At 48.3% G+C, this 20,392-nt stretch overlaps 1 protein-coding gene across 1 annotated transcript in view; it reads right to left on the bottom strand.

Annotated features, from left to right (window-relative positions):
- Positions 1-20,392, bottom strand: part of LOC139256810 (SPRY domain-containing protein 3-like) — a 1,568,464-nt gene that overhangs the window by 469,844 nt on the left and 1,078,228 nt on the right. The window contains exon 5 of the mRNA XM_070874320.1: positions 5,541-5,729. Coding sequence (XP_070730421.1) covers positions 5,541-5,729 — 189 coding nt within the window. The remainder of the gene's footprint in view (positions 1-5,540; positions 5,730-20,392) is intronic.

The raw sequence follows: 20,392 nt of genomic DNA, 5'->3' as shown, positions 1-20,392 counted from the left end.
ATAGGTCTGTCACTGTGTAACACTCGGGTACAGTACTGGTGGGTACAGGTCTGTCACTGTATAACACTGGGGTACAGTACTGGTGGGTACAGGTCTGTCACTGTATAACACTGGGATACAGTACTGGTGGGTAGAGGTCTGTCACTGTATAACACTGGGGTACAGTACTGGTGGGTACAGGTCTGTCACTGTATAACACTGGGGTACAGTACTGGTGGGTACAGGTCTGTCACTGTATAACACTGGGGTACAGTACTGGTTGGTACAGGTCTGTCACTGTATAACACTGGGGTACAGTTCTGGTGGGTACAGGTTTGTCACTGTATAACACTGGGGTACAGTACTGGTGGGTACAGGTCTGTCACTGTATAACACTGGGGTACAGTACTGGTGGGTACAGGTTTGTCACTGTATAACACTGGTGTACAGTACTGGTGGGTACAGGTAAGTCACTGTATAACACTAGGGTACAGCATTGGTGGGCACAGGTCTGTCACTGTAGAACACTGGGGTACAGTACTGGTGGGTACAGGTCTGTCACTGTACAACACTGGGGTACAGTACTGGAAGGTACAGGTCTGTCACTGTATAACACTGGGGTACAGCACTGGTGGGTACAGGTCTGTCACTGTATAACACTGGGGTACAGTACTGATGGGTACAGGTCTGTCACTGTATAACACTGGGGTACAGCACTGGTGGGTACAGGTCTGTCACTGTATAACACTGGGGTACAGTACTGGTGGGTACAGGTTTGTCACTGCATATCACTGGCGTACATTACTGGTGGGTACAGGTCTGTCACTGTATAACACTGGGGTACAGTACTGATGGGTACAGGTCTGTCACTGAATAACTCTGGGGTACAGTACTGGTGGGTACAGGTCTGTCACTGTATAACACTGGGGTACAGTACTGGTGGGTACAGGCCTGTCACTTATAACACTGGGGTACAGTACTGATGGGTACAGGTCTGTCTTTGTATAACACTGGGGTACAGTACTGGTGGGTACAGGTTTGTCACTGCATATCACTGGCGTACATTACTGGTGGGTACAGGTCTGTCACTGTATAACACTGGGGTACAGTACTGATGGGTACAGGTCTGTCACTGAATAACTCTGGGGTACAGTACTGGTGGGTACAGGTAAGTCACTGTATAACACTAGGGTACAGCATTGGTGGGCCCGGGTCTGTCACTGTAGAACACTGGGGTACAGTACTACTGGGTACAGGTCTGTCACTGTATAACACTGGGTACAGTACTGGTGGGTACAGGTCTGTCACTGTACAACACTGGGGTACAGTACTGGAAGGTACAGTTCTGTCACTGTATAACACTGGGGTACAGTACTGGTGGGTACAGGTCTGTCACTGTATAACACTAGGGTACAGTACTGGAAGGTACAGGACTGTCACTGTATAACACTGGGGTACAGTACTGATGGGTACAGGTCTGTCTTTGTATCACACTGTGGTACAGTACTGGTGGGTACAGATTTGTCACTGCATATCACTGGCGTACAGTACTGGTGGGTATAGGTATGTCACTGTGTAACACTCGGGTACAGTACTGGTGGGTACAGGTCTGTCACTGTATAACACTGGGGTACAGTACTGGTGGGTACAGGTCTGTCACTGTATAACACTGGGATACAGTACTGGTGGGTAGAGGTCTGTCACTGTATAACACTGGGGTACAGTACTGGTGGGTACAGGTCTGTCACTGTATAACACTGGGGTACAGTACTGGTGGGTACAGGTCTGTCACTGTATAACACTGGGGTACAGTACTGGTTGGTACAGGTCTGTCACTGTATAACACTGGGGTACAGTACTGGTGGGTACAGGTTTGTCACTGTATAACACTGGGGTACAGTACTGGTGGGTACAGGTCTGTCACTGTATAACACTGGGGTACAGTACTGGTGGGTACAGGTTTGTCACTGTATAAAACTGGGGTACAGTACTGGTGGGTACAGGTAAGTCACTGTATAACACTAGGGTACAGCATTGGTGGGCACAGGTCTGTCACTGTAGAACACTGGGGTACAGTACTGGTGGGTACAGGTCTGTCACTGTACAACACTGGGGTACAGTACTGGAAGGTACAGGTCTGTCACTGTATAACACTGGGGTACAGCACTGGTGGGTACAGGTCTGTCACTGTATAACACTGGGGTACAGTACTGATGGGTACAGGTCTGTCACTGTATAACACTGGGGTACAGTACTGGTGGGTACAGGCCTGTCACTTATAACACTGGGGTACAGTACTGATGGGTACAGGTCTGTCTTTGTATAAAACTGGGGTACAGTACTGGTGGGTACAGGTTTGTCACTGCATATCACTGGCGTACATTACTGGTGGGTACAGGTCTGTCACTGTATAACACTGGGGTACAGTACTGATGGGTACAGGTCTGTCACTGAATAACTCTGGGGTACAGTACTGGTGGGTACAGGTCTGTCACTGTATAACACTGGGGTACAGTACTGGTGGGTACAGGCCTGTCACTTATAACACTGGGGTACAGTACTGATGGGTACAGGTCTGTCTTTGTATAACACTGGGGTACAGTACTGGTGGGTACAGGTTTGTCACTGCATATCACTGGCGTACATTACTGGTGGGTACAGGTCTGTCACTGTATAACACTGGGGTACAGTACTGATGGGTACAGGTCTGTCACTGAATAACTCTGGGGTACAGTACTGGTGGGTACAGGTCTGTCACTGTATAACACTGGGGTACAGTACTGGTGGGTACAGGTCTGTCACTGTATAACACTGGGGTACAGTACTGATGCATACAGGTCTGCCACTGTATTACACTGGGGTACAATACTGCTAGGTACAGGTCTGTCGCTGTATAACAATGGGGTACAGTACTGGTGGGTACAGGTCTGTCACTGTATAACACTTGGGTACAGTACTGGAAGGTACAGGTCTGTCACTGTATAACTCTGAAGTACAGTTCTGGTGGGTACAGGTCTGTCACTGTATAACACTGTGGTACAGTACTGGTGGGTACAGGTCTGTCACTGTATAACAATGGGGTACAGTACTGGTGGTTACAGGTCTGTCACTGTATAACACTGAGGTACAGTTCTGGTGGGTACAGGTTTGTCACTGTATAACACTGGGGTACAGTACTGGTGGGTACAGGTCTGTCACTGTATAACACTGAGGTACAGTTCTGGTGGGTACAGGTTTGTCACTGTATAACACTGGGGTACAGTACTAGTGGGTACAGGTCTGTCACTGTATTACACTGGGGTACAGTACTGGTGGGTACAGGTCTGTCACTGTATAACACTGGGGTACAGTACTGGTTGGTACAGGTCTGTCACTGTATTACACTGGGGTACAGTACTGGTGGGTACAGGTTTGTCACTGTATAACACTGGAGTACAGTACTGGTGGGTACAGGTCTGTCACTGTATTACACTGGGGTACAGTACTGGTGGGTACAGGTATGTCACTGTATAACACTGGGGTACAGTACTGGTGGGTACAGGTCTGTCACTGTATTAAACTGGGGTACAGTACTGGTGGGTACAGGTCTGTCACTGTATAAGTCTGAAGTACAGTACTGGTGGGTACAGGTCTGTCACTGTATAACTCTGAAGTACAGTACTGGTGAGTACAGGTCTGTCACTGTATAACACTGGGATACAGTACTGGTGGGTACAGGTCTGTCACTGTATAACACTGAGGTACAGTTCTGGTGGGTACAGGTTTGTCACTGTATAACACTGGGGTACAGTACTAGTGGGTACAGATCTGTCACTGTATTACACTGGGGTACAGTACTGGTGGGTACAGGTCTGTCACTGTATAACACTGGGGTACAGTACTGGTTGGTACAGGTCTGTCACTGTATTACACTGGGGTACAGTACTGGTGGGTACAGGTCTGTCACTGTATAACACTGGAGTACAGTACTGGTGGGTACAGGTCTGTCACTGTATTACACTGGGGTACAGTACTGGTGGGTACAGGTATGTCACTGTATAACACTGCGGTACAGTACTGGTGGGTACAGGTCTGTCACTGTATTAAACTGGGGTACAGTACTGGTGGGTACAGGTCTGTCACTCTATAAGTCTGAAGTACAGTACTGGTGGGTACAGGTCTGTCACTGTATAACTCTGAAGTACAGTACTGGTGGGTACAGGTCTGTCACTGTATAACACTGGGGTACAGTACTGGTGGGTACAGGTCTGTCACTGTATAACACTGGGGTACAGTACTGGTGGGTACAGGTCTGCCACTGTATAACAGTGGGGTACAGTACTGGTGGGTACAGGTCTGTCACTTTATAACTCTGAAGTACAGTACTGGTGGGTACAGGTCTGTCACTGTATTACACTGGGGTACAGTTCTGGTGGGTACAGGTCTGTCACTATATAACACTGGGGTACAGTACTGGTGGGTACAGGTCTGTCACTGTATTACACTGGGGTACAGTACTGGTGGGTACAGGTCTGTCACTGTATTACACTGGGGTACAGTACTGGTGGGTACAGGTCTGTCACTGTATTACACTGGGGTACAGTACTTTTGGGTACATGTCTGTCACTGTATTACACTGGGGTACAGTACTGGTGGGTACAGGTCTGTCACTGTATTACACTGGGTACAGTACTGGTGGGTACAGGTCTGTCACTGTATAACACTGGGGTACAGTACTGGTGGGTACAGGTCTGTCACTGTATAACACTGGGGTACAGTACTGGTGGGTACAGGTCTGTCACTGTATAAGTCTGAAGTAAAGTACTGGTGGGTACAGGTCTGTCACTGTATAACACTGGGGTACAGTACTGGTGGGTACAGGTCTGTCACTGTATAACACTGGGGTACAGTACTGGTGGGTACAGGTCTGTCACTGTATAACTCTGAAGTAAAGTACTGGTGGGTACAGGTCTGTCACTGTATAACACTGGGGTACAGTACTGGTGGGTACAGGTCTGTCACTGTATAACACTGGGGTACAGTACTGGTGGGTACAGGTCTGTCACTGTATTACACTGGGGTACAGTTCTGGTGGGTACAGGTCTGTCACTGTATAACACTGGGGTACAGTACTGGTGGGTACAGCTCTGTCACTGTATTACACTGGGGTACAGTACTGGTGGGTACAGGTCTGTCACTGTATAACACTGGGGTACAGTACTGGTGGGTACAAGTCTGTCACTGTATAACACTGGGGTACAGTACTGGTGGGTACAGGTCTGTCATTGTATTACACTGGGGTACAGTTCTGGTGGGTACAGGTCTGTCACTGTATAACACTGGAGTACAGTACTGGTGGGTACAGGTCTGTCACTGTATAATACTGGGGTACAGTACTGGTGGGTACAGGTCTGTCCCTGTATTACACTGGGGTACCGTACTGGTGGGTACAGGTCTGTCACTGTATAACACTGGGGTACAGGACTGGAGGGTACAGGTCTGTCACTGTATTACACTGGGGTACAGTACTGGGGGTGTCACCATTGTTTGAACATTAGCTGACATTGAGTGTTGTTACTCACAGAACCAGAGATCTTCATGTCGTGCAGACGAGCCCAATCATCTTCATGGTTGTCGACCACCATTAAACTGTCCTCATCCTCCAGCCCCCACTCTGCCAGCAGGTCGAGCTGGACTTCCTCTCCGATCGAGTGCATTCCCACTGCGGGGTGCAGGCTGTCCGGGGAGAGCTGAATCACCACCGTCCCGATCTGCCATAACACGGAGCACAGATTGCGTCAGTACAGGTGGGTGAACACGCGAGACACAATCGATTGCACATCCATCTTCATTGTGTGCCCAGCTCCACCGATATCAGAAATAGCTCGTCAGAATTGGCACTGAGGAAGTATAGATGATTATAAATCGTATCAATGGATCAGCACAGATCTCATGTGTCCGTGTATACCTTAAACAGGGGTGGAGATAGGTAAACATAGAAACATAGAAAATAGGTGGAGTAGGCCATTCAGCCCTTCGAGCCTGCACCACCATTCAATAAGATCATAGCTGATCATTCACCTCAGTACTCCTTTCCTGCTTTCTCTCCATACCCCTTGATCCCTTTAGCCGTAAGGGCCATATCGAACTTCCTTTTGAATATATCTAACGAATTGGCATCAACAACTTTCTGTGGTAGAGAATTTCACAGGTTCACAACTCACTGAGTGAAGAAGTTTCTCCTCATCTCGGTCCTAAATGGCTTACCCCTTATCCTTAGACTGTGACCCCTGGTTCTGGACTTCCCCAACATCGGGAATATTCTTCCTGCATCTAACCTGTCTAAACCCGTCAGAATTTTATATGTTTCAATGAGATCCCCTCTCATTCTTCTAAATTCCAGTGAATATAAGTCTAGACGATCCATTCTTTCCTCATATGTCAGTCCTGCCATCCCGGGAATCAGTCTGGTGAACCTTCGCTGCACTCCCTCAATAACAAGAATATCCTTCCTCAGATTAGGAGACCAAAATTGTTCACAATACTCAAGGTGTGGTCTCACCAAGAAACTGTACAACTGCAAAAAGATCTCCCTGCTCCTATACTCAAATCCTCTCGCTATGAATGCCAATATGCCATTTGCTTTCTTCACCGCCTGCTGTAACTGCATGCCTACTTTTAGCTCGGTGTCAGCTCGGGGTCAATATGGCTATGAAAGGGGGCAGAATGGGTGTAGTTAATTCCATGGACATTCTCCCCTATCACTGTCTCTACGACCATTCAATCTCCTGTGGGAAAGTTGTGTATAAATATTCCTAATCTGCTCAAATATTGACATGAAATTACAGAATATTAAGAACATAAGAAATAGGAGCAGGAGTAGGCCATAGGGCCCCTCGAGCCTACTCCGCCATTCAATAAGATCATGGCTGATCTGATCATGGACTCAGCTCCACTTTCCTGCCTCCTCCCCATAAACCCTTAATACCTTATTGTTTAAGAAACTGTCTATCTCTGTCATAAATTTATTCAATGTCCCAGCTCTCTGAGGCAGTGAATTCCACAGATTTACAACCCTCTGAGAGAAGAAATTTCTCCTTATCTCAGTTTTCAATGGGTGGCCCCTTATTCTAAGATTATGCCCTCTAGTTCTAGTCTCCCCCATCAGTGGAAACATCCTCTCTGCATCCACCTTGTCAAACCCCCTCATAATCTTATACATTTCGATAAGATCACCTCTCATTCTTCTATATTCCAATGAGTAGAGGCCCAACCTCCTCAACCGTTCCTCATAAGACAACCCCTTCATCTCCAGAATCAACCGAGCGAAACTTCTCTGGACTGCCTCCAAAGAAGTATATCCTTTAGTAAATATGGAAACCAAAACTGCACGCAGTATTCCAGATGTGGCCTCACCAATACCCTGTCTAACTGTAGCAAGACTTCCCTGCTTTTATACTCCATCCCCTTTGCAATTCATTCATTCATTCATAGGCAGTCCCTCGGAATCGAGGAAGACTTGCTTCCACTCTTAACATTAATCCTCATGTGACTGAACAGTCCTATAAGGGAACCACAGTCTCTGTCACAGGTGGGACAGATAGTCGTTGAAGGAAGGGGAGGGTGGGACAGGTTTGCCGCACGTTCCTTCCGCTGCCTGCGCTTGGTTTCTGCATGCTCTCGGCGACGAGACTCGAGGTGCTCAGCACCCTCCCAGATGCACTTTCTCCATTTAGGCAGGTCTATGGCCAGGGACTCCCAGGTGTCAGTGGGGATGTCGCACTTTGTCAGGGAGGCTTTGAGGGTGTCCTTGTAACATTTCCTCTGCCCACCTTTGGCTCGTTTGCTGTGGATGAGTTCCAAGTAGAGCGCTTGCTTTGGGAGTCTCGTGTCTGGCATGCGGACTATGTGGCCTGCCCAGCGGAGCTGATCAAGTGTGGTCAGTGCTTCGATGCTGGGGATGTTGGCCTGGAAGAGGTCGCTAATGTTGGTGCGTTTGTCCTCCCAGGGGATTTGCAGGATCTTGCGGAGACATCGCTGGTGGTATTTCTCCAGCGACTTGAGGTGTCTACTGTACATGGTCCATGTCTCTGGGCCATACAGGAGGGCGGGTATCACTACAGCCCTGTAGACCATGAGTTTGGTGACAGTTCTGAGGGACTGATCTTGCAATAGAGGCCTATTATCTACTATTTGAGCCTGGCCTGCTACACTGCACCGACACCATTCTCTGCCCTCTTGTGAGCAGCACTTGAAGCGGCTTCTCCTGCGCAACATCTCATTCCCATCTGGAACTTCCAATCCCATTTAAAGCCCGAGTGATGGCCAGCCACAGAGGAAGTGCCCGCTGCCTGAGCTACACAGGTCTGTGATCACACGCGAGCGGGTCCTGCAGGACAGGCTCAGTCTCACTCAGCATGGCAGCTGACTGTCTCCTCGAGCTGGCCAGCATTCAGTCGCTGGCGGGCACAGGACTCTCTCCCCCCCGAGACCACTTTGCTCAGTGACTACAAGGAAGAGTTCAAAACAGAACTCCCCTGCAAGAGAAAATCAACAAGCCCAAAGTGTGTCACCACAATCCTCCAGCAACTGACTGATCCAGCTTCTCATCAACGGAGTGAACACTCTCAACCTGTAAACGCAGCAGTTTTAATATGTCACCTGTGGCCATTATCCAGAAGAATGAGAGGGGATCTCACAGAAACATATACAATTCTGATGGGATTCACTCCCCCCCACCCGCTCTTTCCCCACAGCCCGGCACATTTCCCCCCTTCGAGCAATTACCCAATTCCCGTTTGAAAGGCAGCGCAAATGCGCTGATGGATATCCTTATTAGACAGGAAATTGTGTGAGGGGAAATTGATGGCATTGAAGGCCGATAAATCCCCGGGGCCTGATAGTCTGCATCCCAGAATATTTAAGGAAGTGGCCCTAGAAATAGTGGATGCATTGGTGATCATTTTCCAACAATCTATTGACTCTGGATCAGTTCCTATGGACTGGAGGGTAGCTAATGTAACCCCACTTTTTAAAAAAGGAGAGAGAGAGAAAACGGGTAATTATAGACTGGTTAGCCTGACATCGGCGGTGGGAAAAATGCTGGAATCTATTATTAAAGATGAAATAGCAACGCATTTGGAAAGCAGTGACAGGATCGGTCCAAGTCAGCATGGATTTATGAAAGGGAAATCATGCTTGACAAATCTTCGAGAATTTTATGAGGATGTAGCTTGTAGAGTGGACAAGGGAGAACCAGTGGATGTGGTGTATTTGGGCTTTCAAAAGGCTTTTGACAAGGTCCCGCACAAGAAATTGGCGTGCAAAATCAAAGCACATGGTATTGGGGGTAATATACTGACGTAGATAGAGAATTGGTTGGCAGACAGGAAGCAGAGAGTCGGGATAAACAGGTCCTTCTCAGAATGGCAGGCAGTACTAGTGGGGTGTCGCAGGGTTCAGTGCTGGGACCCCAGCTATTTACAATATACATTCATGATTTAGATGAATGAACTGAGTGTAATATCTCCAAGTTTGCAGATGACACTAAACTGGGTGGCGGTGTGAGCTGTGAGGAGGACGCTAAGAGGCTGCAGGGTGACTTGGACAAGTTAGGTGAGTGGGCAAATGCATGGCAGATGTAGTATAATGTGGATAAATGTGAGGTTATCCACTTTGGGGGCAAAAACACGAAGGCAGAATATTGCCTGAATGGCGGCAGGTTAGGAAAAGGTGAGGTGCAACGAGACCTGGGTGTCACACTTCATCAGTCATTGTAAGTTGGCATGCAGGTACAGCAGGCGATGAAGAAGGCAAATGGTATGTTGGTCTTCATAGCTAGGGGACTTGAGTATAGGAGCTGGGAGGTCTTACTGCAGTTATACACGGCCTTGGTGAAGCCCCACCTGGAATATTGTGTTCAGTTTTGGTCTCCTAATCTGAGGAAGGATGTTCTTGCTATTGAGGGAGTGCAGCGAAGGTTCACCAGACTGATTCCCGGGATGGCGGGACTGACATATGAGGAGAGACTGGATCGACTGGGCCTTTATACACTGGAGTTTAAAGGATGAGAGGGGATCTCATAGAAACATATCAGATTCTGACGGGACTGGACAGTGAGATGCGGGAAGAATGTTCCCGATGTTGAGGCAGTCCAGAACCAAGGGACACAGTCTTAGGATAAGGGGTAGGCCATTTAGGACTGAGACGAGGAGTTGTTAATCTGTGGAATTCCCTACCGCAGAGAGTTGTTGATGCCACATCATTGGATATTTTCAAGAGGGAGTTAGATACGGCCCTTAGGGCTAAAGGGATCAAGGGGTATGGAGAGAAAGCAGGAAAGGGGTACTGAGGGAATGATCAGCCATGATCTTATTGAATGGTGGTGCAGGCTCGAAGGGCAAATGGCCAACTCCTGCTCCGAATTCTTATCTTCTTAAGGGAATGTCTCCAAATTACAAATTCAAACAAAAATGAAACAGTAAACTACCTGAAATTAAAGGAACATCTACAGATCCACGTGATATTGGGTAAATTCAATCAATCACAAGCTTCAAAGCAAGAAGCTGAGTTGGAAGAGAACAAGGCTTGGATTCAGTAACACAATATTATAGAGAGTTGTCAGCTTGGCTGGGACATTGGAAATGCCAACATTATTCGGCTTTTCAGCACAGGTGGAGGCCATTCAGCCCCTAGTAAGAAGGAGGAACTGAGGGAAATCCTCATTAGTCAGGAAATTGTGTTGGGGAAATTGATGGGATTGAAGGCCGAAAAAATCCCAGGGGCCTGATGGTCTGCATCCCAGAGTACTTAAGGAGTTGGCCTTGGAAATAGCGGATGCATTGACAGTCATTTTCCAACATTCCATCGACTCTGGATCAGTTCCTATGGAGTGGAGGGTAGCCAATGTAACCCCACTTTTTAAAAAAGGAGGGAGAGAGAAAACAGGGAATTATAGCCCGGTCAGCCTGACATCGGTAGTAGGTAAAATGATGGAATCAATTATTAAGGATGTCATAGCAGCGCATTTGGAAAGAGGTGACATGATAGGTCCAAGTCAGCATGGATTTGTGAAAGGGAAATCATGCTTGACAAAACTTTCTGGAATTTTTTGAGGATGTTTCCAGTAGAGTGGACAAGGGAGAACCAGTTGATGTAGTGTATTTGGACTTTCAGAAGGCTTTTGACAAGGTCCCACACAAGAGATTAATGTGCAAAGTTAAAGCACATGGAATTGGGGGTAGTGTGCTGACGTGGATTGAGAACTGGTTGGCAGACAGGAAGCAAAGAGTCGGAGTAAATGGGTACTTTTCAGAATGGCAGGCATTGACTCGTGGAGTACCACTAGGTTCTGTGCTGGGGCCCCAGCTGTTTACATTGTACATTAATGAATTAAACCCGTCAGAATTCTAAACGTTTCTATGAGATCCCCTCTCATTCTTCTGAACTCCAGTGAATACAAGCCCAGTTGTTCCAGTCTTTCTTGATTTGTCAGTCCCGCCATCCCGGGAATCAGTCTGGTGAACCTTCGCTGCACTCCCTCAATAGCAAGAATGTCCTTCCTCAAGTTAGGAGACCAAAACTGTACACAATACTCCATGTGTGGCCTCACCAAGGCCCACGGGTACATTAATGAGGGGATTAAATGTAGTATCTCCAAATTTGCAGATGACACTAAGTTGGGTGGCAGTGTGAGCTGCGAGGAGGATGCTATGAGGCTGCAGAGTGACTTGGATAGGTTAAGTGAGTCGGCAAATGCATGGCAGATGAAGTATAATGTGGATAAATGTGAGGTTATCCACTTTGGTGGTAAAAACAGAGAGACAGACTATTATCTGAATGGTGACAGATTAGAAAAAGGGAAGGTGCAACAAGACCTGGATGTCATGGTACATCGGTCATTGAAGGTTGGCATGCAGGTACAGCAGGCGGTTAAGAAAGCAAATGGCATGTTGTCCTTCATAGCGAGGGGATTTGAGTACAGGGGCAGGGAGGTGTTACTGCAGTTGTACAGGGCCTTGGTGAGGCCACACCTGGAGTATTGTGTACAGTTTTGGTCTCCGAACTTGAGGAAGGACATTCTTGCTATTGAGGGAGTGCAGCGAAGGTTCACCAGACTGATTCCCGGGATGGCGGGACTGACATATCAAGAAAGACTGGATCAACTGGGCTTGAATTCACTGGAGTTCAGAAGAATGAGAGGGGATCTCATAGAAATGTTAAAAGTTCTGACGGGTTTAGACAGGTTACATGCAGGAAGAATATTCCCAATGTTGGGGAAGTCCAGAACCAGGGATCACAGTCTAAGGATAAGGGGTAAGCCATTTAGGACCAAGATGAGGAGAAACATCTTCACCCAGAGAGTGGTGAACCTGTGGAATTCTCTCTCACAGAAAATTATTGAGGCCAATTCACTAAATATATTCAAAAATGAGTTAGATGTAGTCCTTACTACTAGCGGGATCAAGGAGTATGATGAGAAAGCAGGAATGGGGTACTGAAGTTGCATGTTCAGCCATGAACTCATTGAATGGCGGTGCAGGCTCAAAGGGCCGAATGGCCTACTACTGCACCTATTTTCTATGTTTCTATGTTTCAAGCCTGTTACACGGGAAGAGGAGGAGGCCCATTCAGCCCTTCGCGCCTGTTTCACAGGAACAGGAGGAGGCCCATTCAGCCCCTTGAGCCTGTTACACAGAAACAGGAGGCCATTCAGCCCCTCGAGCCTGTTACACAGGAACAGGAGGAGGCTATTCAGCCCCTCGAGCCTGTTACACAGGAACAGGAGCAGGCCAGTCAACCCCTCGAGCCTGTTACACAAGAACAGGAGGAGGCCATTCAGCCCCTCGAGTCTGTTACACAGGAACAGGAGGAGGTCATTCAGCCCCTTGAGCCTGTTAGAAACATAGAAACATAGAAAATATGTGCAGGAGTCAGCCATTCGGCCCTTCGAGCCTGCACCACCATTCAATAAGATCATGGTTCATCATTCCCTCTGTATCCCTTTCCTGCTTTCTCTCCATACCTCTTGATCTCTTTAGCCATAAGAGCCATATCTAACTTCCTCTTGAATATATCCAATGAACTGGCATCAACAACTCTCTGCGGCAGGGAAATCCACAGGTTAACAACTCTCTGAGTGAAGAAGTTTCTCCTCATCTCAGTCCTAAATGACCTACCTCTTATTCTAAGAATGTGTCCCCTGGTTCTGGAGTTCCCCAACATCGGGAACATTCTACCCGCATCTAACATGTCCCGTCCCGTCAGAATCTTATATGTTTCTATGAGATCCCCTCTCATTCTTCTAAACTCCAATTGATCCAGTCTCTTCTCATATGTCAGTCCTGCCATCCCAGTTATCAGTCTGGTGAACCTTCGCTGCACTCCCTCAATAGCAAGAATGTCCTTCCTCAGATTAGGAGACCAAAACTGAAACAATATTCAAGGTGTGGCCTCACCAAGGCCCTGTACAATTGCAGTGAGACCTCCCTGCTCCTATACTCAAATCCCCTAGCTATGAAGGCCAACATACCATTTGTTTTCTTCACCGCCTGCTGTACCTGCATGCCAACTTTCAATGACTGATGTACCATGACACCCAGGTCTCGTTGCACCTCCCCTTTTCCTAATCTGCCGCCATTCAGATCATATTCTGTCTTCTGGTTTTTGCCCCCAAAGTGGATAACCTCACATTTATGCACATTATACTGCATCTGCCATGCATTTGCCCACTCACCTAACCTGTCCAAGTCACCCTGCAGACTCTTAGCGTCCCCCTCACAGCTCCCACCCAGTTTAGTGTCATCTGCAAACTTGGAGATATTACACTCAATTCCTTCATCCCAACCATTGATGTATATTGTAAATAGCTGGGGTGACAGCACTGAGCCCTGCGGCACTCCACTAGTCACTGCCTGCCATTCTGAAATGAACCCGTTTATCCCGACGCTCTGCTTCCTGTCTGCCAACCAATTCTCTATCCACGTCAGTATATTACCCCCAATACCATGTGCTTTGATTTTGCACACCAATCTCTTGTGTGGGACCTTGTCAAAAGCCTTTTGAAAGTCCAAATACACCACATCCACTGGTTCTCTCTTGTCCACTCTTCTAGTATCATTCTCAAAAAATTCTAGAAGATTTGTCAAGCATGATTTCCCCTTCATAAATCCATGCTGACTTGGACCGATCCTGTCAAATGCGTTGCTATTTCCAAATGCGTTGCTATTTCATCCTTAATAATTGATTCCAACATTTTCCCCACTACTGGTGTCAGGCTTACCAGTCTAAAATTACCCGTTTACTCTCTCCCTCCTTTTTTAAAAAGTGGTGTTACATTAGCTATCCTCTAGTCCATAGGAACTTATCCAGAGTTGATAGACTGTTGAAAAAATGATCACCAATGCATCCACTATTTCTAGGGCCACTTCCTTAATTACTCTGGGATGCAGACTATCAGGCCCTGGGGATTTATCGGCCTTTAATCCCATCAATTTCCCGAACACAATTTCCCGCCTAATAAGGATATCCTTCAGTTCCTCCTTCTCACTGGACCCTCTGTCCCCTAGTACATCCAGAAGGTTATTTGAGTCTTCCTTCGTGAAGACAGAACCAAAGTATTTATTCAATTGGTCTGCCATTTCTTTATTCCCCATTATAAATTCACCTGATTCTGACTGCAAGGGGTCTACATTTGTCTTCACAAATCTTTTTCTCTTCACATATCTATAGAAGCTTTTGCAGTCAGTTTTTATGTTCCCGGCAAGCTTTCTTCTTATAATCTATTTTCCCCTTCCTAATTAAACCCTTTGTCCTCCTCTGCTGAATTCTAAATTTCTCCCAGTCCTCAGGTTTGTTGCTTTTTCTGGCTACTTTATATGCCTCTTCCTTGGATTTAACACTAACCTTAATTTCCCTTGTTAGCCACGGTTGAGCCACCTTCGACGATTTATTTTTACTCCAGACAGGGATGTACAATTGCTGAAGTTCATCCATGTGCTCTTTAAATGTTTGCCATTGCCTATCCACCATCATCACTTTAAGTATCATTTACCAGTCTATTCTAGCCAAATCATGCCTCATACCATCGAAATTTCCTTTCCTTAAGTTCAGGACCTTAGTTTCTGAATTAACTGTGTCACTCTGCATCTTGATAAAGAATTCTACCAAGTTATGGTCACTCTGCATAGGAACAGGAGGAGGGCATTCAGCCCCTCGAGCCTGTAAGACAGGAACAGGAGGAGGCTCATTCAGCTCCTCGAGCCTGTTGCACAGGAACAGGAGGAGACCCATTCATCCTCTTGAGCCTGTCACACAGGAACAGGAGGAGGCCCATTCAGCCCCTTGAGCCTGTTACACAGGAACAGGAGGAGGCCATTCAGCCCCTTGAGCCTGTTACACAAGAACAGGAGGAGGCCCATTCAGCCCCACGAGCCCGTTACACAGGAACAGGAGGAGGCCATTCAGCCCCTCGAGCCTGTTACACAGGAACAGGAGGAGGCCCATTCAGCCCCTCAAGATTTATGTGTCCAGCAGGAGTCAGCAGACAGGCAGAGTGAGGAAACGGGATCAGGGGAGGAACAGTGTCACAGAATCTCCCAACTCAGTGATACGGCGATCTCCCCTGAACACAGCTATCAGGAGGCAGAGCGGCCAATATCCTGGTCCCAGATGAAGATGCCCAGATTCTGACGATTAAAAGTCCTATTAATAAAAGTTTTTTTTTTTAATCGAAGCAGCTCTTTAAACAAGGCAGGTGAGTGTGCGAGACGGTGTGAGGACCGGCCAAGAATACTGTTGTGTGTCTGTAAAGCATGCACTCCCATGTTCCGCCACCAGGGAGCGCATCCCCTGAAGTCCAAAGGGATCCCAGTATTAACCTCCCTGTGTGCAGTCTCATCTGTGTTAGGAACACAATAACTGGCGACGAGTATACGAATCCAACGCAAAGATGCAGCAAACTGTGGGCATCCTGGAGAAGTTCTCGGAGGGTGAGGACTGGGAAGCCTATGTCGAATGGTTAGACCAGTACTTTGTAGCCAACGAGCTGGACGGAGAAGGAAGCGCTGCAAAAAGGAGAGCGGTCCTCCTCATGGTCTGCGGGGCACCGACCTACAGCCTCATGAAGAATCTTCTGGCTCCAGTTGAACCCATAGATAAGTCATATGAGGAGCTGTGCACACTAGTTCGGGAGCATCTTAACCCGAGGGAGAGCGTGCTGATGGCGAGGTATCGGTTCTACACGTGCCAGTGATCTGAAGGTCAGGAAGTGGCGAGCTACGTCGCCGAGCTAAGGCGACTTGCAGGACAATGCGAGTTTGAAGGCTACCTGGAGCAAATGTTCAGAGACTTTTTTTACTGGGCAGTGGCCACGAGACCATCCTACGAAAACTTTTGACTGTAGAGACACCGACCCTCAGTAAGGCCATTGCGATAGCACAGGCGTTTATGTCCACCAGTGATAATAGCAAACAAATCTCTCAGCACACAATTGCGGGCAATGTTCATAAATTAACTGTAACTGTGTTTGCGAGCAGAAATGTACAGGGCAGAACCCACGAGTCTGCAACTGCCAGCAGGCCTCAGTTGACCCAGATGACTCAGAGTCCGCAACAAAGGATGAATGTAAGGCAGTTCACACCTTGTTGGCATTGTGGAGGCTTCCATTCAGCCTATTCATGCCGCTTCAAAGGGTATGTTTGCAAGAGCTGTGGAACAATGGGGCACCTCCAACGAGCTTACAGACAAGCTGCAAGCTCTGTAAAACCTGCTAACCACCACATGGCAGAGGAAGAACGGGCCATGGTGGATCAAGGCAATTTCGAGCCTCAGAGAGAGGAGGCAGATGCTGAAGTACACGGGGTGCACACATTTTCGACGAAATGTCTACCTATAATGCTAAATGTAAAATTGAATGGCTTATCCGTAGCCATGGAACTGGACACTGGCACTAGCCAATCCATCATGAATAAAAAGATGTTTGAGAGACTGTGGTGCAACAAGGCATTCAGACCAGCCCTGAGCCCCATCCACACGAAACTGAGAACGTACACCAAAGAGCTCATCAATGTCCTGGGCAGCGCCATGGTCAAGGTCACCTATGAGGGCATGGTGCATGAACTACCACTCTGGATTGTCCCGGGCGATGGCCCCACACTGCTTGGAAGGAGCTGGCTGGGCAAAATCCGCTGGAACTGGGATGACATCCGAACGCTATCACATGTCGATGAGGCCTCATGTACCCAGGTTCTTAACAAATTTCCTTCCCTTTTTGAGTCAGACATTGGAAACTTTTCCAGGGCGAAGGTGTGGATCCACTTGGTCCCAGAGGCACGACCCATTCACCACAAGGCGCGAGCGGTACCTCACATGATGAGGAGAGAGTGGAAATCGAGCTGGAAAGGCTGCAATGCGAGGGCATCATCTCCCCAGTGGAATTCAGCGAGTGGGCCAGCCCGATTGTTCCAGTACTCAAAAGTGATGGCACAGTCAGGATTTGAGGTGATTTTAAAGTAACTGTTAATTGTTTCTTGCAACAGGACCAATACCCGCTACCTAAGGCAGACGACCTATTTGCGACGCTGGCAAGAGGCAAGACATTCGCCAAGCTCGACATGACTTCGGCCTACATGACGCAGGAGCTGGAGGAGTCTTCGAAGGGCCTCACCTGCATCAACACGCACAAGGGACTGTTCATCTACAACAGATGCCTGTTTGGAATTCGGTCGGCTGCAACGATCTTCCAGAGAAACATGGAGAGCCTACTCAAGTCGGTACCACACACGGTGGTTTTTTAGGACGACATATTGGTCACGGGTCGGGACACCGCTGAGCACCTACAAAACCTGGAGGAGGTCCTCCAGCGACTGGATCGCGTAGGGCTGCGGCTGAAGAGGTCGATATGCGTCTTCATGGCGACAGAAGTGGAGTTTTTGGGGAGAAAGATCGCGGCGGACGGCATTCGGCCCACAGACGCCAAGACAGAGGCTATCAGGAACGTGCCCAGGCCACAGAATGCCACGGAGCTGCGGTCGTTCCTGGGACTCATCAACTATTTTGGTAACTTCCTACTGGGGTTAAGCACCCTCTTAAAGACCCTACATGTGTTATTGCGTAAAGGTGAGAACTGGGTATGGGGAAAAAAACAAGTAATTGCTTTTGAGAAAGCCAGAAACATTTTATGCTCCAACAAGCTGCTTGTATTGTATAACCCGTGTAAAAGACTTGTGCTAGCATGTGACGCGTCGTTGTACGGAGTCGGGTGTGTATTACAACAAGCTAACGTTGCGGGGAAGTTGCAACTTGTCGCCTATGCCTGCAGGAGCTTGTCTAAGGCCGAGAGGGCCTACAGCATGATTGAGAAAGAGGCATTAGCGTGTGTGTTCGGGGTAAAGAAAATGCATCAGTACCTGTTTGGCCTCAAATTTGAGCTGGAAACCGATCACAAGCCCCTCATATCCCTGTTCGCTGAAAATAAGGGGATAAATACTAATGCCTCAGCCTGCATACAAAGGTGGGCACTCGCGCTATCAGCGTATAATTATACCATCCGCCACAGGCCAGGCACCAAGAACTGTGCGGATGCTCTCAATTGGCTACCATTGCCCACCACGGGGGTGGAAATGGCGCAGCCTGCAAACTTGTTGATGGTGGCGCAGCCCGCAGACTTGTTGATGGTCATGGAAGCGTTTGAAAATGATAAATCACCTGTCACGGCCCGCCAGATTAGGACTTGGACCAGCCAAGATCTTCTGCTGTCCCTAGTAAAGAAACTGAGTACTGCATGGGAGCTGGGCCAGAATTCCCGTTGAAATGCAAGAGCCAATCAAGCCGTTCCAGCGGCGAAAGGATGAGCTGTCCATTCAGGCAGGCTGCCTGTTGTGGGGTAACTGCGTCGTGCTATCAAAAAATGGCAGGGAGACGTTCATCTCGGATCTCCACAACACACACCCGGATATAGTAATGATGAAAGCGATAGCCAGATCACACGTGTGGTGGCCCGGCATTGACTCTGACTTAGAGTCCTGTGTACGGCAATGCATCATGTGTGCTCAGTTGAGCAACGCGCCCAGAGAGGCACCACTAAGTTTGTGGTCCTGGCCCTCCAGACCATGGTCCAGGATCCATGTTGACTATGCGGGCCCGTTTCTCGGTAAAATGTTCCTGGTGGTGGTGGATGCTTTTTCAAAATGGATTGAATGTGAAATAATGTTGGGAAGCACCGCCATCACCACCATTGAAAGCCTGAGGGCCATGTTTGCCATCCACGGCCTGCCTGACATACTGGTCAGTGACAACGGACCATGTTTCACCAGTGCCGAATTTAAAGAATTCATGACCCGCAACGGGATCAAACATGTCACCTCGGCCCCGTTTAAACCCACCTCCAATGGGCAGGCAGAGTGGGCAGTACAAACAGAGCCTCAAACGAGTCACAGAAGGCTCACTCCAAACCCGCCTGTCCCGAGTACTGCTCAGCTACCGCACGAGACCCCACTCGCTCACAGGGGTGCCCCCGGCTGAGCTACTCATGAAAAGGACACTTAAAACCAGACTCTCGCTGGTTCACCCCAACCTGCATGATCAGGTAGAGAGCAGGCGGCAGCAACAAAATGTAAACGATGGTCGCGCCACTGTGTCACGGGAAATTGATCTGAATGACCCTGTGTGTGTGCTAAACTATGGACATGGTCCCAAGTGGATCGCGGGTACGGTGATAGCTAAAGAAGGGAATAGGGTGTCTGTAGTCGAACTAGACAATGGACAAATTTGCAGAAAGCACCTGGACCAAACGAGGCTGCGGTTCACAAACTGCCCTGAACAACCCACAGCAGACATCATCTTTTTCGAGCCCACAACACACACCCAAAGGATCAACGACACCACCCCGGACCAGGAAATGGAACCCATCACGCCCAACAGCCCAGCAAGGCCAGGCTCACCCAGCAGCCCTGCAGGGCCAACAACACGCCAGCCCAGCGAGGGCACAGCCAACACACCAGAACAGACATTTGTACCGAGGCGGTCCACCAGGGAAAGAAAGGCTCCCGACCGCCTCACCTTGTAAATAGTTTTCACTTTGACTTTGCGGGGGGGAGTGATGGTGTATCTGTAAAGCATGCACTCCCATGTTCCGCCACCAGGGAGCTCATCCCCTGAAGTCCCAAGTGATCCCAGCATCCCTTGGGAGCACTGTATATAAGCCGGCCCCAAAGCCTATTCCTCACTCTGGAGTATCTTAATAAAGACTGAGGTCACTGTGACTTTAACCTCCCTGTGTGCAGTCTCATCTGTGTTAGGAACACAATAAATACAGTTAACCTTTCCCCAAATAAAGCGGGGCTTAGAAATGCTCGACCACTAACAATGCAGCAACTATTCGGAACACGTCGTGATCTTATCGTGGGGCAATGAACAACAAATTCTTTTGTAACAT

This window comes from Pristiophorus japonicus, chromosome 3, assembly GCF_044704955.1.
Source record: "Pristiophorus japonicus isolate sPriJap1 chromosome 3, sPriJap1.hap1, whole genome shotgun sequence".
NCBI lineage: Eukaryota > Metazoa > Chordata > Chondrichthyes > Pristiophoridae > Pristiophorus > Pristiophorus japonicus.
The sequence above is the reverse complement of the archived record's forward strand: the minus strand, read 5'-3'. Positions and strand labels throughout refer to the sequence as shown.